This window comes from Delphinapterus leucas, chromosome 10 (genome assembly GCF_059928025.1).
Source record: "Delphinapterus leucas isolate spDelLeu-1000000601 "Yukka" chromosome 10, BTC_Dleu_Yukka2, whole genome shotgun sequence".
In the NCBI taxonomy this organism is placed as follows: domain Eukaryota; kingdom Metazoa; phylum Chordata; class Mammalia; order Artiodactyla; family Monodontidae; genus Delphinapterus; species Delphinapterus leucas.
Window position 1 is genome coordinate 56,215,885 of NC_143138.1, and position 25,283 is coordinate 56,241,167.

The 25,283-nt window shown below is 48.3% G+C and overlaps 1 protein-coding gene across 2 annotated transcripts in view; it reads left to right on the top strand.

Annotated features, from left to right (window-relative positions):
• The window catches only part of TRANK1 (tetratricopeptide repeat and ankyrin repeat containing 1), a 65,670-nt gene extending 44,272 nt beyond the window's left edge, over nt 1-21,398 (top strand). For both annotated transcript variants that reach the window (XM_022553933.2, XM_022553934.2), the window contains 7 exons: nt 2,249-2,337; nt 4,658-4,761; nt 4,867-4,999; nt 11,376-11,521; nt 14,637-17,686; nt 18,763-18,861; nt 19,878-21,398. In XM_022553933.2, the coding sequence (XP_022409641.2) occupies nt 2,249-2,337; nt 4,658-4,761; nt 4,867-4,999; nt 11,376-11,521; nt 14,637-17,686; nt 18,763-18,861; nt 19,878-19,975 (3,719 nt within the window). In that variant the 3' untranslated portion in view covers nt 19,976-21,398. The remainder of the gene's footprint in view (nt 1-2,248; nt 2,338-4,657; nt 4,762-4,866; nt 5,000-11,375; nt 11,522-14,636; nt 17,687-18,762; nt 18,862-19,877) is intronic.
• Nucleotides 21,399-25,283: the final 3,885 nt, after the last annotated feature.

The window sequence follows — 25,283 nt, forward strand, 5'->3', positions numbered from 1 at the left end:
TGGGAGATAAATAATCAGCCCTCATGAAGGAGAAAATTGTTCTGTTTCTTGGGGGTTAGCTGTTGAGTTGGCTGCTCCAGGCCATGGTGAATTTCTCCAAAAATGGGGGAAAGCCCACAGCTCTGTGGCTGCAGAGAGGTTTGTTGGTTTCCTGAGCATTTTCCAGCCAGTTTTACCGAGACTGTTTCTGGTTACAGCCAATGGCTCAGTTGGGGACCAGGATTAGAAGCTCTATTCCTGGGACCTGACTGTGGTGCTATAATGGGAAAAGTCTAAGGCTTGGGGTTAACCTGGCTTCTCATTAGAACTTTCCACCTGTGCAGCCATGGGACTTAATTCAGCTAACACTTTCTCCCCCTGGGCCTCCACTTCCTCTACTAAAAGGAAAACGAGCGCATTGGCCTACTGTGGTGGTTCTTATTCCTTCCCGCAGCTCCGAGTCCTTTTATTCTCACAATATGTTCTGGCAACCCATTATAAGAGATCAAGATTGGCGATTTTTTTTTAATTTAAAAATTCAAAATGAAAAAGGATTGCAATTAATATTATCTCTTATTTGCATTAAGAATGCAAGGGAAAGTCCCGTCTTAATTGTGAGTTACGAGTTGCACGTGTTAAAGTCTTTGAGGACATCTGTTCTCACTGTTCTGGGGAGCTGGGGACGAGTGTGGTGACTTTGCATTTGGGGGTCTCTTCAACGCGACACCAGTAGAGGTCACCGGCCAGATGCAGAGATACTGTGTAGGGCTTTGCTGTGGGAATAAGATGTCACCTGGACACTCACAGTGCACACAGCACCAGAACAAGATGCTGCAAAGTCAGCTTTGCACACGGCGCGTGCGGGGGGCTGCAAGGATTGGCATGTGTTTTTTTTGTTTTGTTTTGTTTTAATTATTTATTTATTTATGGCTGTGTTGGGTCTTCGTTTCTGTGCGAGGGCTTTCTCCAGTCGTGGCAAGCGGGGGCCGCTCTTCATTGCGGTGCGCTGGCCTCTCACTACTGCGCCCTCTCTTGTTGCGGAGCACAGGCTCCAGACGCGCAGGCTCAGTAGTTGTGGCTCACGGGCCCAGTTGCTCCGCGGCATGTGGGCTCTTCCCAGACCAGGGCTCGAACCTGTGTCCCCTGCGTTGGCAGGCAGATTCTCAACCACTGCGCCACCGGGGAAGCCCTGGCATGTGTTTTTACACCACCTAAACAAAGCTGGCCTGCCTGCCTGCCTGGCCCCTCTGGTTGACATCTGTTGGCTGAGGGGACTCTGACCTTTCCGGCTCAGATTTGACTTCCGCGTCGTCCTGATATTCAGCCTTTTGTGTGTTTTGTGAAGCTGTGGCTCGGAATCCCCAGAGAGTGTTGCCTCCACCCCCACCCCCACCACCACTGGCGGTGCTTGGGGGTCCTCGGCAAGGGGGGCCGGTGCAGTCACCGCCAGCTGCTGAGGCTGACAGACGGGGCCAATAGCAGGTGGTGGCAGTGGTCCACGTCCACCAACCAGAATGTGTCAGATCGCTTGCTGTGATGAGGGCAAAGTCTGCACATTTGGAAATACTGTCACATCCTATCACCTTTTCCCTTGCTGAGGCCCCGGCATGGGAGTTTGCCAAGAGCTACATGGCTTTGGATTTTCAAGGAGGAACTGGAAATTGCTGTCTGTCTTCTAATTCGTATCCCTAGGAAGGGAAGGCAGACCAAAGTTCAAAAATCAAACAGCATCTTTTCTCACCTCCACCTCCTTCTCCCAAAACCCACCACAACCTGGCTTGGTAAGCTACACTCTACCTTACATGAACGCTAGACAGACAACATAGGTATGTTTGTTTGCTCAGGCCACCATAACAAATACCACAGACTGGGTGGCTTACACAACAGAAATTATTGTCTCAGTTCTGGAGCCTAGAAGTCTGAGATCAATAAAGCTGTCAGTGGTTTGATTTCTTCTGAGGCCTCTCTCCTTGGCTGTAGATGGCCTTTTCTCTGTGTGAGCCCCCTGTGTCTGTTCGTATGTGTTAATCTCCTCTTCTTATAAGGATGCCAGTCACATTGGATCAGGGCCCACCCATATGACCTCATTTGACCTTAATCACCTCTTTAAAGACCCTTGTCTCCAAATACAGTCACATTCCAAGCGACTGGGGGTTAGGACTTCAACACTTGAAATTTGGGGTGTAGGGGAACAAAATAGAGCCCATAACAACAGGTTTCAGTGAAGGGATCCCCAGAGAAGCAAACCCACGTTTCTCTTTCATTTTAGACCTCAACGATAGCATGTTTGTTAAAACCTCAACCCCTGCGGAGTGGATCGCCCAAGGAGATTACTATGCTAAACACCAGTGCTGGAAGGTAAGGAGAGAGAGGTCTGGGTGACCTGTGGCCTCGTCAAGCCTCACCAGCAGGTTTCTCATCACTGCATTTGTCACCAGGACGGGGGTGGGGGTCGGGGTCATGGTACTTGTGCTGCTGCCCCTTCTGCGACATCAGGTCACCCACCATGCAGAGATCTCCCTGTCCCGCTCCCCACCACCCCCATGCGGTCATGACAAGCCTTCCTTTTGGCCAAGTGCCAGCATGTGATCATAGGAAGAGGAAGGGTCCTGGCCTCTGCCCGCTGAGGAATCCTTCTGTCGGGAGGGATGGCGAACAGGCTGCGCTCCCGATGGGGGAAGCTGCAGAGTTGCTCCATAAGGGGGCTAGGATGGATACAGAGAGGGGTGAAGGCCTGTGGTCACCCCTGCCATCAGGTGTAAGGGAGGAGAAAACAGTTTGCACTGTTGTGTGTTTAGTCGTGTCGGGATAGTGTTTCCGTAAATATGCAGCTGCAGAAGTTGACTGAGCCCGGCACTGTATTCACTGCCCATCCCTGTTGTAATTGGCAAGGAATACTAAACACCTGGCTGTTGTTATAAAACCAAGATTTTTTTTTTTTTCAGAGAGGGGATAGAGCAGGACAATGTGGGCAGCAGGTGTGGGTATGAAATTAGAAACCTATAAAGTCTTTCCCTTTCTCGCTTCAGAACACAGCTGGTGTTTATATGTATTGCCCGTGGATTTCCAATTCTTTATCCCTTGAAAGATACCTTTTGAATGTTCGAATCTAAAATCTTTTGAGGGGAGTAGCACAGATGAGAATGTTACAAAAAGCCTCCCCCTCACCTGACTTTATTTTGACTCCGCTAAAGGGCTTTGGGACTCAGTAAGTATATTGTTTTTGGCTGCATGTCAGTAAGTGTCTCAGAACCACCGTACAAGTGGAAACCCTTGAGATCCATTCATTCAGCATATCCTGTGGAGCTGTGGGCCCAGCATTGCGTTTAGGTCATGGGGATGTGACAGTGGGCAGGACAGGTGTACAGAAAAGGGCACAGTGCCAGCGGTTCCCGATGTCACATGTGAATGACAAGCTGCCTCCAGAACCGCCTGTCCTAGACGGTGTGGCCAGAGAAGGCTACTTTGAGTGGGAGCCTTGAGCTGGGACCTGTAGGGTAAATGACATTAAGCAGGCAGAGGAGGGATGGAAGAGCATTTCACTCAGAGGGAAGAGTGTGTGCAAAGGCCCTGTGGCAGAAAGGAGCATTTCGCGTGTCACAGGAATGAAAGGAGGCCCACGGGGCTGGGGAGGCTGGAACAGAGAGCCCGGGGGGAGAGATGCCATCCTGCCTGTGTTATCAGTAAGTGCCACTGAATCCTTCTCTTGCCCACCCTGAGGCCTAATCTCTACATGCTGGGCAGAACATGAACTTTCTGCCCTGTAGTCCGTACTTGGAGACATGATGTCAGCAACTTTCTGCTGGTGGGGAGCAGGGAGCAGGCTGACTCCCCTGGGACACTTGTCTGCCCATCTTCTGTTTGCTACATACAGGTCTGCGTGTGCCAAGGATCTGGTCAGTCATCTTCTGGGATGTGTTGGGACACCATCTCTGTCCCCGTTTCTACCATAATAGGTGCACTGCTGCTGCTCTACCAACACTGCCCACTAGCTTTGGTTGTTACCAACTAGAGGGGACCTATGTTGAGCCCAGAAAAGCCACTGGGCAACCTTGGGCCAGTTTCTCCATGTCCTTGACCTGAGGTTGCTACCAAATACAGTGGGAAGGAAGAAACGTCTCACACGCAGCTATTGAAGATCAGATGACGGTGTTATTACGGTGACCTGTAAAAATATGTCTGATGTGCCTTTTCCATGGCTCCTAGGTGTTTCCAAAGGGAAGCTTTGAGTCCAAAGTGTTAGCTGGTAACACAATTAGGCTTTATCCTCTGGGGCTGTTTTCTCTTTTCTTTTTTAAAAATTTTTATTGGAGTATAATTGATGTACAGTGTTGTGTTAGTTTCAGGCACACAGCATAGTAAGTTATACACACACATATATCCACTCTTGTTTAGATTCTTTTCCCACATAGGTCATTACAGAGTATTGAGTAGAGTTCCCTGTGCTATAAGTAGGTCCTTATTAGTTATCTATTTTATATGTAGCAATGTGTATATGTCAGTCCCAATTGCGGCTGTTTTCTTTAGTGTTTCAGCACCTTCCTGCCCCTCCCTCACGGATTTGGCTGGGGTGAGACCCAGTGCTTTGTCCGTGAAAACATGGAATGTGTGCTTTAACTCTTGTTCCTGTGTCACCTCTGCGACCTTGCTGGAAACAGAAACCTTTGGTCTATTCCAGGTTGCCGCCAAGTGTTTCCAAAAGGGAGGTGCATTGGAAAAGGAGAAGCTGGCTCTGGCCCACAGCACCGCCCTGAACATGAAATCCAAGAAAGTCAGCCCCAAGTAAGAGCCTCGGGGGTCATTTCAGGTTTGCTCTGAGAGAGAGCTGCAGGTTCAATCTACTGGTATCACATTCCATGGAAACTCTGTTCTATTTCCCCCTCCCAGGGAAAAGCAGGTGGAATATTTGGAACTGGCCAAGACGTATCTGGAGTGCAAGGAGCCAAAGCTGTCCCTTAAGTGTCTGAGCTACGCCAAGGAGTTCCAGCTGTGTGCCCAGCTGTGCGAGAGGCTGGGAAAGGTACGTCTGGCCCACAGCTGCTCCTAGGAGAACTGGGCTCCGTGGGGAAGATGGAAGGGTGGCCCCCAGCCTCCACCTGTGTCAGGAAGGGCTTCTGTCCTCCCAAGAGGGAGAGGTTGGCCCTGTCGACTCTGTGGGTGGCCCTTCTTCCTCCATCTGCTCGAACATTTAGATGGTTTCAGGGACTCTGTGTGTGTGTGTGTGTGTGTGTGTGTGTGTGTGTGTGTGTGTGTTTGTCCATGTCTGCGAATGTTTGCGACCCATTATTAACCACAGGGAGGCCAAATGTTCACATCAAAGGGAAGATGGGTTTTAGAATATTCCTGCCTTTTCTTTCTCCATGTTCAGTCTGGAGTCAGCCTGGGTGGACGGTCTGGCAGTTACATGGTGTTTTCTCTGTGTCCCAGCAATTACTCTAGATCTGCACTGACCAATCTGGCAGCCACATGTGGCTACTTAATTAAACATTTAGGTTAACTAAAATGTAATAAAGTCAGAAATTCACTTCTGCAGTCTCACTAGCCACATCTCAGGTGCACGTTGTGATAGAACATTTCCATTGTTCTAGAAGCGCTAGTGGACAGAGTTGCTGGTCCAGAGCACAGGGCTCACAGTGTGGTCTGCAGGCTGGCACAGGCCACAGACTCTTATTATCTGTAACAAGATAAACTCCAAAGAGGAAAGTAGACAGAGATTTTTATGGCAATTTGGCATTGTTGTGACATCTGAGAGGTGATGTCTTAGTGATTCATTTTTCTTCTTTTTATTGAGATATAATTGATGTATATAATATCAAATTGGTTTTAGTTGTACAGCATAATGATACATAAATTGCAAAATGATCACCGCAGTGTTTAGTTAATGTCCGTCACCACACATAGTGATGATCTTTTTTCTTGTGACGAGAACATTTAAGATCGTTTTCATTTACATGTGTGTGGAATCTAAAGAATAAAACAAATGAACAAAGATAACAAAACAAGAGCAGACTCACTGATACAGAGAACAAACCAGTGGTTACCAGAGAGGAGTGGAGGTAGGGGCAAAATAAGTGAAGAGGATTAAGAGGTACAAACTACCAGGTGTAAAATAAATAAGTACAGGATGTAATGTACAGCACAGGGAATATAGCCAGTATTTTATAATAACTTTGTATAGCATGTAATCTGTAAAAATATCAAATAACTGTGTTGTATACCTGAAACTAATATAATATTGTAAGTGAACTATACTTCGATAAAAAATAATAAAACAAAAATAAATAAAAATTTTAAAAGATCTACTTTCTTAGCAACTTTCAAATACACGATACACTTATTAACTACAGTCACAATGCTGTACATAAAGCAGTTCATTTTTAAAATTTTAATTAAAAAATTTTTAAACTGAAGTATAGCTGTTGTACAGCAATATGTAAGTTACAGGTGTACAATATAGTGGTTCACAATTTCTAAAGGTTATACTCCGTTTATAGTTATTATAAAATATTGGCTATATTCCCCATGTTGTACAATATATCCTTGTAGCTTTTTTTAATATATATATATATATATATATACTTTTAAAAATTTATTATTTAATTTATTTATTTTTGGCTGCATTAGGTCTTTGTTGCTGCCCGTGGGCTTTCTCTAGTTGCAGTGAGTGGGGTCTACTCTTTGTTGCAGTGTGCAGTCTTCTCATTGTGGTCGCTTCTCTTGTTGCAGAGCACAGGCTCTAGGCGCCTGGCCTTCAGTAGTTGTGACACGAGGGCTCTAGAGCACAAGCTCAGTAGTTTTGGCGCACAGGCTTACTTGCTCCACAGCACATGGGATCCTCCCAGACCAGGGCTCAAACCCGTGTCCCCTGCATTGGCAGGCAGACTCTTAACCACTGCGCCACCAGGGAAGCCCCTATCCTTGAAGCTTTTTTTTTTTTTTTTTTTTTTGATACACGGGCCTCTCACTGTTGTGGCCTCTCCCGTTGCGGAGCACAGGCCCCGGACGCGCAGGCTCAGCGGCCATGGCTCACGGGCCCAGCCGCTCTGCGGCATGTGGGATCTTCCCGGACCGGGGTACAAACCCGTGTCCCCTGCATCGGCAGGCGGACTCTCAACCACTGCACCACCAGGGAAGCCGGAAGCTTATTTTTTACCTAATATTTTGTACCTCTTAATCCTCTACTTCTGTTTTGCCCCTCCCCCGCACTGGTAACCACTAGTTTGTTCTCTAAATCTGTGAGTCTCCTCCTTTTATGTTTTGTTCACTAGTTTGTTGTATTTTTGAGATTCCACATACAAGTGATATCATACTGTATTTGTCTTTCTCTGTCTGACTTTTTTCACTTAGCACAGTACTCTCCATCCATGTTACTGCAAATGGCTGAGTAGTATTCCATTGTATATATGTACCACATCTTCTTTATCCATTCCCCTGCTGATGGACACTTAGGTTGCTTCCATATCTTGGCTATCGTAAATAATACAAAGCAGTTCATTTTTACCGTATCCTTTGTGGTGGGTTGGACGTGGAACCATCTGGTCCTCACCACGGGTGCTGCTGTAGGGTTCCCGGCTACAGCTGCTGCATTTCCTCCTGCGTCAGGTGTTATGTCCGTCCAGTAGGGAGGGGGCTGTTCATGCCTATATGTGAACTGGAGGAACTCCTGGGCCCTCAGAGCACCCTGGGCATTGGGCTGGGTGGGGGTGGGACCTCCTGGGAGGTTTGAAGTGTGGCCCCAAGTCAGTGTCAGAGAAGATAAGGTCGTCCCAAGGCTGCCCTCCCTGCCCCATGTTTAGTATGGGACGTGACTAGTTAGCATGTGGGAGAAGGGGGTGGAATGGGGATTTCAGCGTGTGAAGGAAGTTTGGGTCATACGATTCCAGGAACTAAAATGGTTTCTGAACTCTCCATGTTCCTTTGTCCCCCGGCCTCCATCTCCAAGGCACTCCCTTGGGCCCTAAGCAGTGACAGCGACAGGGGACAGGCCTGAACCTGTTGCTTTCCCCTCTTTGCCTGACAGCGCCCATCCCGGCTGAGCCAGAGCCCCCTTCCTTGTCTGCTCACCTTGCCTCTCCGAGGCCCACCAAGCTCCACCTCTGAAAGCGGGGTGGGGCCCAGCAGGCCAGATGTCCGGCCGCGTTCCCTTCTCCAGGACCTCAGAGCCTTCAGGATATGGAGGCTGCCCTGGTCCTGGAGACACAGGCTGCCGGCCTTCCTCACATCCCCAGGGTTGACCACCGGTGCCAGCTCCTTCCGCCTTCTCTCACCAGCACACTCCAGTAGCTCTGAGCCCCAGCTGGGGAAGAGTCTGGTCCCTTTCTTTGCTCAGGCCCCTCCCTGGCAGGATATTCAACCCTCAGACAGCATCAGATCTCTTGTGGTCATCCCACCAAACTAGCCAGCATGATTCAAGTTGACCATCCTTTGCAAAATCCTTAGGCCACTCCGCCTCCCTGTTCACAGTCCCCAGATGTGTGCTGACCCTGGGGAGAAGGGTTTGTGAAGCGGCTGTGGGAGCAGAAGGTTTCCTTTCAGGGATTCCTCTGCCTTGCCTGCTTCCTGCCTCTCCAGAGGTCAACACTGGTTTCCCTGGAAACCTTTCAGGGCCCTTGCTCTGGGCAGCAGGAGCCCAGAGACCTGGTTGGTGGGGGGGGGGGGGGGGGCGCCTGCTTAGAGCCAGCCCTCCTCTCTCTCCACCCAGTTGGGTGCACGCTTGAACCTAAGGGGGCCTGCGTTCACCCTGGGGCTTTTCTTCTGAGTAGTCAGCCTTGTCAAGGAGAGGTAAAGGTGGCTAGGGGTTATGGTTATGGGGTTTGATTGATGTGGGGCAATGGGTCTCGTAGCTCCCTGGTCTGTGAGGTCTCTGGACATAGAAGAACCTCACACCTGGATCTTGTTCGTATTTTGGCATTTCGTGTAGCTTGTCTTGTTAAATAAAACCCAGCTGAGATTTATTAGAGAGTCTGGCATATGCATTTTGTTCTGTTCCATTTTGATTCTGTTTTCTCTTTGGATGTCAGGTGCAGCCAGTCGAGTTAGGAAATGAAATATTCAACAAATAGGTAACCCCCCAGCTGCCCCCCGCAGTGTGTACCAGGCACTGTGGGCGCGTGGCAACTAACAGGCAGCAGAGCAGGGGCCTCTGCCTTTGTAGTTTTCCTTTCTAGTGTGGGAGAGAGGTGACTGAGCCAATAGTACAGAAGATGTCAGCGGGGATGAGGGCTGGGGGAGGGGAGAGGGGGTGTCAAGTGTTGCTGTTTTAGGTGCAGGCGGGGTCAGGGAGCTGACTTCTGCAGGGAGACCACGAGAACAGCTGCCTCCGGAGGACATGGCAGATAAAAGCCCCCAAGGTGGGAGCGTATGGGCGAGTTTGAAAAACAGCAAGGAAGCCAGTTTGGCCAAAGCAGAGTGAGTGGGGTCGAACTGGTAAAATGAGCCAGAGAGTGTGGCAGGAACAAATCAGGTAGGACCTTGTGGTCCATGGTAGGGACTGGATTTGTTTCGGGGTGAGGGGGAGCCAGTGGAAGGTTTTGATTGGAGGGGTGACATGAAACGAATTATTGGGATGCTCTGTGGAGAGCTCTGTAGGCAGCAAAAGTAGAAGCGGAAAGGCCAGTTAGGAGGGGTGAACAGTGGCTTAGGCTGAGATGCTACGGCTTGGATTGCCTCCATGGTAGTGGAGGGGCTAGGAAGGGGTCCTGTCTGGGAAATGTTGGGAGAGCCAAGCCAACGCAATTAACTGATAAGCTGGGCAGGAAACGTGAGAGGAAGAGGAGTGGAATATACTTTTCTGTTCACATAAACCCACCATCGTTTTATATTCTTCATCCTCTTCCTCCTCATGGCCATTTCCATTCTCTTCTCATTGGCTGCCATTCCAATGCAGTTAATATATGTCCCCATCCACGTGCATAACCGAAGAATAAATAGTATTGTATTCTCTGTACATATTTGTTTTAAGCTTATCTAAATAGCATCTTGTTCTGTTTGCTACTTTTTCCACCCTCTGCTATGGTGTTAAGGCCCAGCCAGGTGTCTGACTACTGTTCGTATTCCAGAATGGGCATCCACTGCGTTTGACTTACCCATTTCCCTCGTGGTGAACATCCAAGTCGCCACCAACTCCCAGCTGCCACACACAAGTATTATGACACAGCGCATCCCCTTCCAGTGCTGTGAACTGCTAGGAGTGGTTTTGCTGACCCCAGGGGGTGCATGTGTTTAATTTCACCAAGCGAAAGTTGAAAGCCACTTTGCTTTCCAGAGCAGCTGTACCACTCCGTGCATGAGGGGTCCTTGTGCCCCATATCCATGACCACGTTCAGAGGGTTCTGATTTTCTAATTTTTGCAGACCTCATGGATGTATCTCACTGTGGCTTTAATTTACATTTCTCTGGTTATTAGCAAGGTTGAGCATCTTCATTTATTTGTTAGTCATTTAAGTTCCCCCCACTGCAGACTTCCAGTTCATACCCTTTGCCTAGTTTTCTGGAAAGTCTTTTTCTTGTGTTTGCAGGAATCCATTTTGTGTTCTAGACCTGTCCACTCTAGTACAGTAGCCAGCGGCCACACGTGGCAATTTATATTAACATTAACTAAATGAAATCAAAAATACAGTTCCTCGGTTACACTATCCACACATTTCCTGTGCTCACTGTTCACAGGTGCTAGTGGCTACCATATTGGATAGATAGATACAGAACATTTCCATCCTCACAGAAGGCTCTGTCTGACAGTGCTGGGCTAGATGTTAATGTTTGTCTTCTCTATGTTAACTTTATTTGATGTGCTCTTTGTTGAACAGTTTTGATGTATAGCTGACCCTTGAACAGTGCAGGTATTGGGGCACTGACCCTTCGTGCAGCTGAAAATCCACATATAACTTATGGTTGTCCCTCCATATCCGAGGTTCCTCTGTATCCTTGGTTTCATATCAGGGATTCAACCAACTGCAGACCATATCACACTGTAGTATTTATTATCGAAAAAAATCCTTGCATAAGTGGACCCGTGCAGGTCAAACCTGTGTTGTTCAAGGGTCAACTGTAATCAAATCCATCAATTTCTCCCCCAAAGTTCATGTGTTTTGAGTTTTGTTGAAGACTTTCTTTACCTCAAGGTCACAAAGATATTCTCATACATTCTCCTCCAATAGCTTTCTCATTTAGACCTTTAACCCATCTGGAACTTCCATCTGTGTATGGTGTGAGGTTGGGATTTCACTTTATTTTTCTCCCTATAAAGCAGTAGTTTTCCTAAATTACCTATGTTTTAGTGTTTTTCACTAGATTCTAATAAATCGCAGACGTCCTCTTTATTATTCATGGTGTTGGTTTACTTTTAAGATGAAAAGTTATATTATAAATACTCTGAGTAAAATTTTACTCTGTCCTAGATAAGAGATGCCGCCTCCTTCTATAAGCGAAGCCAGTGCTACAAAGATGCTTTCAGATGCTTTGAGCAGATTCAGGAATTTGATCTAGCCCTCAAAATGTACTGCCAAGAGGAACTTTTTGAAGAAGCTGCTGTGGCAGTGGAAAAGTAAGTGGTTTTATTCTCTTCCTTTCTCCCCCACATCCCCCCAAGCCCTGCCCTCCTGTTGCTCCTTGAGTAGGTGTTGTCTTGCTCTTCTGAAGTGACTTGACCAAGTCACCCTCCTTCCACTTGCGTGGTGACCTCCGTGCTGAGTCAAGAACTCCTTGAATACAGTGTCATGAGGAGAGGGGGCAGAAGAAGATGAAGGATGCATTACGAGTGTCTATAACGTGCCCAGCAATTGCATGCTTAATGATAGTTCTGTCCTCTCCACCTTTACCTGCTGAGTTGACAATTTCACTGATGTGTGGATGGATAGAGGTCAGAGCACTAGTGGGCGGTCAGGATTCTGCTTCATCGTGATTTACTGGCAGATGCGCAGCCAGGCCCTGATACATATGTGTATGCTACATATGATATGTATATAAACATGCCCTTAGTTGTAGGACACACAAGTTTCATACATGGCCTGGTAGAGCCTCCTTGAGCCTTCAGCCTAACTGATGTTCCAAAGGTGAAGTGCAGATGGGTGGGGTTAATGGATGACAAGGAATCTAGAAACAGCATGTGGTTGATGCCTGTTGGAGGTCTTCCTGGTGGAGTGTAACAGCTAGAATTGTAGAGTCTGCTGTTCTGTATTTCTGCTCAACAGCTCCTGGAAAAGTAGGCTGTGCCTTAGTTCTGTATTTTCTTTGCTTTCTACCAAATTATACATGTGACAAAATGAACATGATTGACCAGGTGTTCGAAGTTTATATTAAAGTTAGTATTTATTAAAGTATATCATATATTATTAAAAAGCACATAATTTTCACAAAGTTTGTGTAACCAACACCTAGATAAAGAAATTGAGTTTTATTTTTGGAAATGGAAAAGAAGGTGTCTAGTGCCAAGGTTGGTAATTGAGCATATTCCTTTATCCAGGTCTTTGGTTTCATTATGTGGAAGATATACACAGTGTATATGTATTAGTCAGCTCAGGCTGCCATAATGAAATGCCATAGATCGGGTGGCTTAAACAACAGAAATTTATTTTCTCACGGTTTTGGAGGTTAGAAGTCCACGATCAAGGCTCCAGTCAATTGGATTACTGGTGGGGGCTCTCTTCCTGGCTTGCAGACAGCTGCCTTCTTGCTATGTCCTCACATGGACTTCCCCTGGTGTTTAAGCATGGAGGGAGAGAGAGATTGTGGGCGACAGAGAGCTCCCTCTCTGGTGTCTCTTCTTTTTTTGTTTTTTCTTTTCTTTTTTCTTGTTTGGCCACATTGCACGGCTTGTGAGATCTTAGTTCCCCGACCAGGGATTGAACCCGGGCCTCAGCAGTGAAAGCACAGAGTCCTAACCACTGGACCACCAGGGAATTCCCTGGTGTCTGTTCTTATAAGGACACTAATCCTATTAGATGAAGGCTCCACCCTTATGACCTCATTTAACCTTAGTTACTCCCTTAGAGGCCTCATCTCCAAATACAACCACACTAAGGGTTAGGGCTTCAACATATGAATTTTAGGGGACACAAACTGTCATCCATAACAGGGTGCCCCCTGTGACATTGATTGGGTGCTGTGTACGCTGAGTAATCAACCAGGCCAATTCCCTTGTGAGGCCATATGACAAAACCACCTGAGAGGGTTTTATTGTACTTTCAATTATTTAATCTGTTCTCACTTCTCCGGGAGAGCATTGAATAATCATAGATTTTCCCCAGAAACATTTTTTTAGGGTCTATCATTATTTTGTTTATCTTTATCAGCTTTCCTGAGGTATTCAACTGACTCTTTTTTTTTTTTTTTTTTTTTTTTTTTTTTTTTTTTTTTGACTCTTTTTAATGATATGTTGAGTTGAGATCTAATGTCGTCAGTATTAATTGGAGCCTCACACTTGATTTTTCTGAGTGTCTTTTGAATGCTCTACATACTGTATGTAGAATTCAATTGCTAACTGGCCTGGCTCAAAATGTAATGAGGACATTTTAGATTTGAAAAGAAAATACCTAAGAAAATTTTCTTAGTTTAAGAATTGTTTTTCCTTTGGCCACGCCACGTGACATGAGGAATCTTAGTTCTCTGACCAGGGATCGAACCCAGGCCCCCTGCAGTGGAAGCATGGAGTCTTAACCACTGGACCACCAGGGAGGTCCCGAAAAATTTTTAAACTTGTTGTAAATACCCCCTACTCCATCAGCCAAAGCTCACAAGAGAGGCTAATCCTCAGTTACACCCCTTCACAGAGGGCCTGTTATATGAAGGGATCTGATATTTGTGGGATGACCCTGGGGCAGCAGGAGGTCCCTGGGCACCTCTCTGGTTGTGAGGAAATGTGTTTTGTCTCCTGTGAGAGTTCAAAAGTAAGCATGTTTCATTGGATTGTCCCAATGCCTTGAAAATTCGTATGTGGGGTATACCCACTTTGATCAGCAGAGTCAAGAGGAGCTTGACTTTGGGGACTTCGGGGCTTCATTCATCTCACACTAACTCAACCGCTTACATTCCTGGCAGAAGAGAAAAGTCACAGGTTGGTTAATAAGAGGAAGATTGATGTAATGGCTGGTGTGTCTGCAGCCCCCATCTCCACTCTTTCTCATTAATCAGGTATCAGACTCAACAGGGTTGTGAACCCAAAGTGATTAGCAAGCTTTTATGCAAGTTTAAGGGATTTTTTTCAAGGATGATTTTGGCTATGCATAATTTCTGCCTTACAGATTGACTTTCCAGCGTAATTGTTACTTGCCTAGGTTGCAACTCCACTATATTTCCTTTTTTTTCTTTTTCGTTTATTTTTTCTTTTTTTGTTTTTTATTCTTTTTTTGGCTTTTGGGAGGGGTTTGTTCTTTTGTGTGTGTGTTTCTTTTTTGTTTTTTTTTTTTAGTATTTTTTCTTTTTCTGCAACTCCACTATATTTCATTAATTAAGCATACTATTGCTTGGTTCCTTTGAGGAATAAAGAATTAATTTTATCAGTGTAAAATGAAGCCTTGATAAAGATGCTGGATAACTTTAGGTCCTATTCTGCAGGTCCTATCTACAAGTGGTCATTTTACGTTGAGTTCTGTGCCGCATTTTATAAAGTTTCTGTTGGGTGATACTGAGTTGACATTGGTGGTGTCTGTCTGTCATTGCAGGTATGAAGAAATGCTAAGGGCCAAGACCCATCCCATTTCCAAGCTCTCCTATTCAGCCAGCCAGTTTTACTTGGAAGCTGCAGCCAAGTACCTGAGCACGAATAAGATAAAGGAGATGATGGCTGTGCTCTCAAAGCTTGACACGGAAGACCAGCTGGTGTTCCTGAAGTCTCGGAAGCGGCTTGCAGAGGCTGCCGACCTGCTCAACAGGGAAGGTCGGAGGGAAGAGGCCGCCCTGCTGATGAAGCAACATGGCTTCCTCTTAGAGGCTGCCAAGCTCACCGCCGACAAGGACTTCCAGGCCTCATGTCTGCTGGCGGCCGCCCGCCTCAACGTGGCCAGGGATTCTGATGTCGACCATACCAAGGCCATCCTCAGAGAAGCCCTGGACCTCTGCCATCAGACCAATCAAGCGTCCGGCATCGCCGAGGCCCACTTCCTGCAGGGGGTGATCCTGAGAGACTTTCCAAAGCTCAAGGACGCCTTCCTGAGGTTTGATACCCTCAACCACTCGGCAGGGGCAGTGGAGGCGCTCTACGAAGCCGCCAGCCGCTGTGAGGCCCAGCCCGAGGATGTCCTGGCCCTGGCTCCAGCGGGCCTGGAGGTCCTTCTCAGTCTGGTCAGGGCCCTCAAAAGAGTGACCAACAACGCCGAGAAGGAGATGGTCAAGTCTTGCTTTGAGTTTTTTGGGATTTCGCAGGTGGATGCCAAGTACTGCCAGATAGCTCAAAACAACCCCGGACCCATATCAAGAATCATTTTTGACCTGGATTTGAACTTGAGAGAGAAGAAAACGAAAGAGCATTTCTTGATAATGACGGACCAGGTGAAATTAGCCTTAAACAAACACCTTCTGAGCAGGCTGTGTCAGATCACACGGAACCTGCTTGGGAAGACCTACCTGGGCGTCTGCACGAGGTTTATCGTGGGCTTAAAGTGCGAGGATGGACACTGTGAAGATTTCCACAGGCCTTTGCGGCGTCATGAGGCCAAGTGTTTGGTTCAGACAAAAATACACCTGGTGGCGATCAGCGGATTGCTTTTGGAAGCCAAAAAAGTATTCCCTAAAGTCTTAGCTAAAGAACTTGAAGAAATCGATTATATTTTGTCTCCGGATAAATATGGCCTTTGCAAATCCCTGCTGAATGTTCTCTTCCCTAAGCATTTCCATCAGAGAGTATTGTCAGAAAACCCCATGGCATGCAAAGAAGTCCTGAAACCACGTTACAGATCCTTCCGGTCCTACAGGTCTGCCCTGAAGGAGTACATCCATGTCCTATTTCAAAACGAAAGGGCTCGAAGCCGCCGGGAGTCCACAGACCTGTGGCTGAGCGCCATGCAAGCTTTCCTTCTCTCTTCTAGCTACCCTGATGAGCTTGAAAAGCTGCTCCACCAGGAGGAGGACCAGTACAACCGGGAACTCAAAGCCCTCCAGGCTGAAAAAGAGGAAAGGAGCACGGGGAGAGGCAGCAGGATGAAAGGAATAGAAGGGAAATTTGGCATGCTGACGCCCAACAAGGATGATGAGAGCGTGGAGAAGACCCACCTGTGCTTCATCCGGCTGCTGGAGGATTCCATCCACCAGTTCTACGTGTGCAGGAACCCAGAAGACTACAAGAGGCGCTTTTTCCGTTTCATGAACGTCCTTGTCAAGAGGTGCAAAGAGCCACTCATCCCCAGCATTGGGAACACGGTGGCCCTGCTGGAGTTCCAGTTCATCCACTGCGGGGCGGTCCTGGCCCGCCTCTGGAAGAACGCTGTCCTGTGCCTCCCTAAGAGCTACATCGCACTGTTGCACTACTGGGAGTTCCTGTTCAGCAAGAAGGACCGGGAGCCTGGGGATGTGTTTGCCATCATTCAGGAATACAGACCCAAGGACGTGACCAGAGCCATTCAGGATTTCCGGTTCCACCTGTCCTACCTCGTCAAGGTGCTCTGCGGCCGCGAGAACGAGAACTTCAATGTCCTGCTCGATGCCTTCAGTGAAATTGACTACCTGGTGTCTGGGGAGGCAGAGCGGACCCTGGTGCTGTGCTTGGTGATGCTTGTGAACACTGAGGGGGTGCTGCAGCCGTCATGCAAGCCTCTTCTGTCAAGCCACTTCCAGGAGATCGAGGCCAGGCTGCAGTTGATGAGCATGGACTTCCCGGGCCGGGTCCCCGAGAGGCTCCTCAGAGCGGTGAAGCGGGTGCAGCTGGCGGTCAACGTGAAGTCTGTGGTGGAGGTGCTGCAGGACCTGCTCTTTGAGCGGGATGAAGAGTACCTGATGGACTGCCACTGGCAGTGGGACAGCGGGCACACCAAAGGGACCACGGTCCGAGGCCTCTACCACGAGGAGGTCAGACTGAACCGCCTGTTCTCTGAGGACCCCATGGGCTACTTTGTCGAACCCGAGTGCGAGGTAGGTCCGGACGAGATGGAGGAGCTGACCTTGGAAGACCGGGACCACCTCCTTGCCACCATCCTGTCGCAGAAGCAGCGGAAGGCCTCCCTCCAGCGGAAGCTGCGGAGGGCGTACCTGGTGGTGTCCCTGTGCATCAGCTGGAGGAGGAGAGTCGGGGCCCAGGCCGAGCACTTCAGGGAGGAGGGCAGGGAACCTGGGGCTGGGGGCTTCAAAAAGGCCGATGTGGACAGGACCCAGTGCGACCTGTGTGGGGTGAAGTTCACCCGTGGGCCCGAGAACTATTTCGGCTCTGATCAGGCATTTGAGGGAGCGGCTCCTGAGGCTGTGGCCCTTTCCGGGGCCGAGCTGGAAGACGAGCAAGGTCGGGAGAGGAGCAGTGAGTCTTATGAGCAGCACATCCGCCTGCAAAGCCACCAGAGGCAGCAAGCGGCCTACCAGAAGTACTCAGACTTTTTCCACAAGAAGGTGGACCCGGCTATTGATGAAGGCAAGCTGGTGGTGCAGGACATGGAGCAGAATGTGTGGGTCCGCAGCCACCTGGGCTCCAAAGAGCACAGCCACGTGTTGCAGAGGAAGGTCCAGGAGAACATCAAGAAGGTCTCGGACATGGTGGAGGATCTCTACAGGCGGAAGGCCTGGGCTGGTGGTAAGGGCCCTCAGAAGTGGGGTGCAGATGGTGTCAGAACCTGGGCTTTGAGAACACATGTCCGACTCCAGTCCTTTGTAGTGATGTCTGACCTGGGGATGATGGAATCTTGGCATTAGCAGAAATACAAGTGAGGACCATGCGTTCTCCAATTACAGCAAAGCCCCATTGTTTGGACCACCCCTCCCACAGTTAACAGTGTGTCATCATCTTGGGTCAGGATGGTTTCCCCTGGCACGACAGACAAGAAAAATGTTCGCTAACCAATTATATGTAGAGCATAGAGGGGGAATGTTTCAAGTCTTGAGGAAACTTTTTTTTTTTTTTGTGGTACACGGGCCTCTCACTGTTGTGGCCTCTCCCGTTGCGGAGCACAGGCCCTGGACGCGCAGGCTCAGTGGCATGGCTCACGGGCCTAGCCGCTCCGCGGCATGTGGGATCCCCCCGGACCGGGGCACGAACCCGTGTCCCCTGCATCGGCAGGCGGACTCTCAACCACTGCGCCCACCAGGGGAGCCCTTGAGGAAACTCTTTAAACGTCCCCTGATTCATTCATTCAGTGATTGTTTCTTGAGCACCTACTATGTGCTGAACCCTTGACTAAGATCTAGAGGTACGTAGCTGATCTCTTCCTTTTAGGAGGGTCCTCACACCATACCCAGTGTGAGCTTTTAATAAGAATTCTTATGTGGTCTGTGAATCAGATTTCCTCTGACATCCTTATTAGCTACATCTTAGCAATGCTGAGTGGAAGTTATGTATAAAATCAGTGAAATTGCATATTTTTAAATCATTCTAGAATTCAGACACTCTGGTTTAAGATAATCACTGTTTGAACAAAAGCTTCCTCGAAAGGCTTGCTACTGGCAGTGTCTCCAGACGGGCAGGACTGGTAATCAGGCTGGCATCTACTTGTGGTTTCTGCTCCTGGTGGCAGACAGTGGCCTTATGCTGCCCCTCTCCACAGGGGAAGCAGAGACGAGCTCCCAGGAGCTGGGGGCTTTGGCTCTAGTACTGAGTGTCCTGGTCCCTACAGCCGCCCTTTCACTCAGAGCTCTCGTTCTTTGGTTCCCTAGCGGAGGAGGTCATGGCTCGGCTGGTCAGCGTCCTGATCCTGTCTGTCAGGGATGCGCAGGAGTGGCTGAGGAAAACAGAGCTGCGCTTGAAGGAAGAAGGTGAGGAGTCCTTCACCCCAGGGTGAGGCTCTGGGTCTTGTGGTCCTTGATTCTGCTGGCTCCCAGGTCAGTCTGAAGTAGGGCCGCCTGTGATGTGAGCAGTCACCGCCCCCAGTGACTCAGGTCAATAGTGATAGAGTGGCTGGGTTCCCCCATCTGACCGTGAGGGCTGTTATTCAGGCCTTGTGCCAGTTGCTTTTCCAAAAACATTTGCCACTCATGAGCTGTTATCAGTGATGCTCTGTCACTACTCCCATGGTGGGCAAAGTGTTGCAAAGCCATCCCTAGATAAATGTTTGCCTGTGCAAACCATTCATGTAAGTCCATGAATATGTATTGAGTGTCTAGAATGTATCAGTACTGTTCTGGGCTTGGGGATATAAAACAAATTTGTGAACAAAACACATAAAATCATTGGGGAAACTTGCATACATCTTCCTTCAGAGGGTTTAAGGCTGGTGTATAGTGAGTTGGGTTTCTTTCCCGACAGTCAGCCTTATCTTGCCGAGTTCTATTTGATCTGGAAAGTCTCCCCCTCTTGGGGAGACCTTATTTCTTCTTCCTCCCAGTATCTCACCTGCCCCAGATTGCCCTTCTGTGAGTCCTCATAATCCAGAGGCTGCTGGAAAATCCAGACCCCCGAGCTGGGGAAAACTGGAAATGTCTGTGCCAATAAAAAATCTTTAGATTATAGTCACTTCTGGCACTATGACTTTTGTGATTGTTTCAAACAGGAGAATATAACTGGGATACCAGCTCAAGGCTGAGGTTGATTTTAGGCTTTGTTTGACAAATTTTTCATTTAAAGGGCCTCTAAAATAAGGCCAGAGGAACTAGCCTGTAAAAGAACATTCTGGAGAAGGGTGTTTACTTTGGCTCTGCTTGTTTTTTTTTTTCTTTAATTTAAAACAACGATTACAGAGACATCAGGTTTTACTAGGATGTTATATGTTGCAGTAGAGTGAAAAAGATCACCATTCTGCACTTCATTTCTGTTTTTTTTGCTTTTTAAACAGGTGTCGTTCAAGAAGATGATTACGAAAATGAAGTGGAAGACTTTGGTGAGCTCCGTCCCAGAAGGCGTTTTCGGAAATGTGCAAAGTGGAGAAAGTAGTAACGTCCACCCGGCTGCTGCTTCCTAAACTTCAGGACGTCCCATCCTGACTTAGAATCCCGAGTGCTGGGGCAGATGAGGAGAAGAATATACATTAGCATAAGAAGTGGCGGGAGGGGTCTGACAATGCCTTTGCTTTTCATTCTTGTCATTTCTCTCTCTGTGGTGGCTCAGGGTCTGACTGCTCCCTCAGAGCAGGGGCCTCTTAAGTGTTTTCCAAGTTCAAGTCCAGCAGTACTCGGTCCCCCTAAAAGAGGCTCAGGCGAGAGGAGTCATAGCTGGAGGGAACATTGGGATCCACCCCCCGAGGCCCCCGGGTTCTCTGGCTCATGATCACCATGACACTGGTCAGTAAGTAGCAGGGACATCCCTCACCTCAGAGTTGCCACTGCCCTGGCCCGGGAACACTGCCCCCGGATCCTCCCATCTCTGTTCATGCTGCTGGCCACCCCCGACCCCAGGCCACACTCTGGTCATCTCTGAGCCCACCTGTGGCTTAATTCCTTCTGTTATATATGTTAGCCTTTTCTCTCGGTGGCAACGTTTCTGCCTGCCTTCCCCCCATTGTTTGAGACCGTCCTCAGCTGCCCGTGCAAGTCGCGATTAGACTACCTCAGGACGTAGTCAAGAATGCCCCATTGTCTTCTGGGTGGCCAGCCTCAAGACCAGCCCCCTAGAATGAAAGGCTGGGGGGTGTTGGCGGGAGTTCCCAGCCTGTCTCTCCAAGGTGGTCCCAACTCTACCTTGGCTCTGGTGCAGACATTCCAAACAGTGTTTTGTATGTAGCCCTCTACGTCTGGTTTCCTTGGGTCTCCCTGGCAAGTTAGCTGTCCTAGCTTAGCTTGACATTCCGATGAGTTTTCCCCCACTGAGCTCTCCACGGGAGCACCAGGACCTGCAGAGCTGGAGGTTGGGGACAGATAGACAGAGGGGAAGCCAGCCTTGTGGTGCCCATCCAATAGGATTTGGCCATGAATCACTGCCCTGTGGCCAGCAGGTCTGGGAAGAAGAAGGGGCCGTGGGCCTGTTTGCGGGAGGCCGTTGCTGCCCACTGAGCCTTCGGTATGTCCCTTTCTGGAAGCTCTTCCGCCTCTCTCATGGTCACTTCCCTCCCTGTCCCCCACCCTTCAGCCCGGCCTGGTGCCAAAGGTCAGGCTCACATGGGTCCATCGCTGTTTCATCGTCACCACAGAACCAGCCTTCTCCCCGTGCTGCTGCTGCTTTGGCTACTCTTTGTGTTTTTCTTCATTGTCTTCCTAAATGACTCTGTTTCCTTGAAATGTATGGTATCTAATTTTTATTAGTTTATAGTTCTAATTTTTATTCCAGGTGTTTTTATAAACTTTACTTGCCAGGAAAAAAAAAAAACAATCAAATCTTGCTGTATTATCACATTTTATAAAGTTAAATCATTTCTCTTACATTTCTCTCCACTTGTTCATTTCTCATCTCTACTTAGAGAGTAAAGGGGTAAATCGTGGAGCAGGTTCTTTCTGGTCAGCTGGTGAACAGAAGCTTGCCGTGTCTTCCGAAACTGAGAAATCCAGGGGCCCACAGCTGCAGCTGACTGCACCATCTCTTGAGGGCCTGCCTGTGTAAATTCTTTCCCTTTGGGTGTTTCCAAGCAGGCAGGGTGTGGACTGGAAGGGGTTTTGTCCATGCCCCATAACAAGAACATTTCTCTTGGAGACGGGAGACCTGGAATTGAATCCTGGTCCTGCCCCAAGGAGCTGTATAGCCTGGGACAAGTCAGACCCGGTCCACACTCCCTGAGGGCTAGAATGCGGGACCACCCCCGAGGGACTGGGGATCTGGTGTGGCGGGTTTGGGGCACAATATTTAATAACAACACAGCATTGTGCCTCTTGTGCTGGTCATTTCTCCTCACGCATCTGTCTCCTTCAGGGTTTTTGCAAGATGGGAATCTGTCATTCATGGGTTCTCCAGCCATGACACCATCTTAATCTCAATGCCTAACCTCTCTCTCTCTCTCTCTCTCTCTCTCTCTCTCTCTCTCTCACACTCACACACACACACACACACTCACTCACTCACTCACTTACTTCTCCCTGGCCGTCTCCAACAGGCTGACTCAGGGTCTGAGTTGCCTGCGGTGTGTTCCCAGATCGATACCATGTAGTTGCCAGAAATCCACCCCTGGGTCGGCCTTAAGTTCCTGATCCAGAGGATGGGTAAATCAACACAGCAGGTAACGTTGCTCTCCCTCTGCCACAAGTATCTTTCCTCAGCCCTGAGACTGTCTTTGTCTGATCCTGTCCCTCTAAACGTGCTTCGGAGATTCTGCCTGTAGAGTGCAAGGCAGGTGGGGACACCAGGAGCCATCTCCCCACCCAGCAGCCCCCCGTAGCAGCCGAGAGGTCGAACGTCCATGGGGGGGGGGGTCTCCCTGTTGAACTTGACAGACCCGCCCACCTTAACCACAGCAGAGACAGCAGGCCTGCCAACAGCAGTATAGAGCTGAGCCTCACTCCCACCCGCCACCCAGAAAAACTTGTCTCCTCGCCTGCTAAGGGGGAGGGAAAGCCATCAGCCAGGTACTGGGTGTTCTTTAGGTGGGTTGTTGTTGACAGACCTGCCTCCTGGTTCTGCAGAATCCTAACTACTCAGAATCCTGTGTTCTGCTTAAGACACAGCATCTCACCCTCCTCAGGGCTGATGTGACCTGAGCATCTGATAGGACCTTGGTGGGGGGATGGGCTGCACTAAAAGGAGAACTGTCATCACGGGATCTTGGAAGTGAGCCATTAAAATTGAAATTTGGCTTCTTTTACTGGCCATGGGCGTTCAGAGACGTTATTTAAAATCTCTGAGCCCAAAAAAAAAAAAAATCTCTGAGCCCATTTAGGCATTTATAAAATGGAAATAATGACACAAGCTTGGAGCTTGCGTGTAATTACATTATCTGCCCTCCTCCCCTGCCTCCCTCCCCTAGTGGGACCAAGAATGCAAAGAAAGATTCCAGGAAACTATTTCCGGGGCAGGGAGGGGTGGTCACGAAGGATGATGAGCTCTGGGGACAGAGCTGGGTCAGCTTTGTGATGCCTGGACGGAGGTGGGGACATTTCTGAGAGGGCTTTGTTCCCAGGGGCCTAAGCTTTTTAGAGACTGAGACTATTTTTAGCCCAAGTTTTTGTGATTCTGCAGGACAGCTGTTTCAGGCATGTATGTCCGCCACCCTGTGGTATTTGGAGTCATTTTAAGGTTAGGGAGTGGGATAGGGGAAGAGAATGAGAATAACTCCCGAGACGTTTCCTTTGTGGCTACTCTAGAGCGTCTGGAGGGGCCAAGCAGGTGAACACCCTTTTTTTGTTTGGCTGTGCCACGCAGCATACGGGAATCTTAGTTCCCCGACCAGGGATAGAACCCGTGTCCACTGCAGTGGAAGCAGAGTCTTAACCACTGGACCTCCAGGGAAGTCCCCAGATAAACATCCCTTTTTACACTTCAAGTTGAGAGTCAATGTCTGCCCACTTTTCCATTTTTCTACCATTCCGTTTGCCAAAATGAAATCATGATGGAGAAAAGATGGGCGACACCCGCCCTGATGAGGCTGTAGGAGGTGGGCTTACCCATGGCAGCGGGAACAAAACGAGGACGGCCTTCCTGGAGGCCATGCCGACAGTATCTGTTAAGTTTGAAAACGGATTCAACTTTGGACCCAGCATTCCTACATTTTGTTTTTTAATTGCTATCATTTTTAATTGTGGTAAAATACACACAAGCAGTTTACCGTCTTCATCATTTTTCAGTGTTAAATACATTCACACTGTTGGGCCCACCATCACCATCCATCTCCAGAACTTTCGTACTTTGCAAAACTGAAACTGTACCCATTGCACAACAACTCCCCACTTCCCCTCCGCCCAGCCTCTGGCACCCTCCATTCCACTGTCTGTGTCTATGATTTTGACCACTCTAGGGACCTCAGGGAAGTGGAATCATACAGTATTCGTCCTTTTATGACTGGCTTATTTCACTCAACATAATGTCTTCAAGGTCCATCCATGTTGTAGCATATTGCAGAATTTCCTTCCCTTTTAAGGCTGAATAATATTCCATTGTATGTATATTATCAGCATTTTTACTTTCAGGGATTTTTTTTTTTTTTTTTTTTTTTGGCCGTGACTCGTGGCCTGCAGAACCTTAGTTCCCCAACCAGGGATCGAACCCATGCCCCCAGCAGTGGAAGTACAGAGCACTAATCACTGGACTGCCAGGGAATTCCCTAGGGATTTCTATTAGCGAAACATTCCTAGAAGTGCCCAAATAAATGTCCACTTCTGGAGCCTCAGGAGAGGACAAAATTGCAGACAACTCAAGTATTCAGCTGGGGTGTGGCTGAACATTGTGAATATGGGTCAGGTTTTAGAAAGATGGAAATGTGCTGGCATGGAAATGTGGTGAAGGTCAATTGCTCCCTGAAAACTCAAGCTATGAAGAGGAGGCTCTGTGGTTCAATCCACTTTTGTAAAACAAAAATTTAATTCCAAATTGTTGTTGATGGTGATCTTGAGTACTCTGTAAGACATGGGATTTTAAAAATAGTTTGGAGTCTACGTGTGGTCACAAAAAACAAAGATATTTATGGAGGTCAAAACGGAGAGGTGCAGGAGGGCAAGTATTTTTTGCTCAAAGAAGCAGTCAGAGAAGAATATGCCCCCCATCGACTCAGGTGCTTACAAAGCGATATTAAGAGGTGATGATAATCCAGTAGGAAAGGATGCTCTTCAAGACACCCCTTGAGGCCTCACAGATCGACTCTGTCCTATGCTTCTCATCCAACTGATCCCATCCAACTGGTGTGCATCTGCAGCCAGCAGTAAATAAGAGGGCACCTCAGCTTCTAAGGTTGTCCATCAATTACACCTTGAACTTTATCACCTGACCCTGCTATGTCCTATTCTTAGTAATCTTGAGTCAAGGATACTCCCCGAGAGCATCCTTGCCCTTGTGTCTCCCAAATGATGGCATCTTCCTGCTGCCTTCCCTGGCTTCTTTCCTAAGCTCTAAGGACACACTCACCTAGCTGTGGGGCTTGAGACAGAGCAAACAGCAACAAGAACAGCTGTCGTTTAGTGAGTACTTCAGTGGTGGCTTATACAGGTACCACCCTAGTGAGTACTCACAGCAACCCCATGAGGGAGACGTCATGATCACACCCATCACAGATGAGAACTGAGGCTCTAAGAGCTCCATCTAGCCCTGTCCCTCAGGACTCTCCTCTGCAGCACTAGCCCGTGGGGATCACAGATAAGTTTGTTTGAACTGTACACAGATAAAAAGGGTA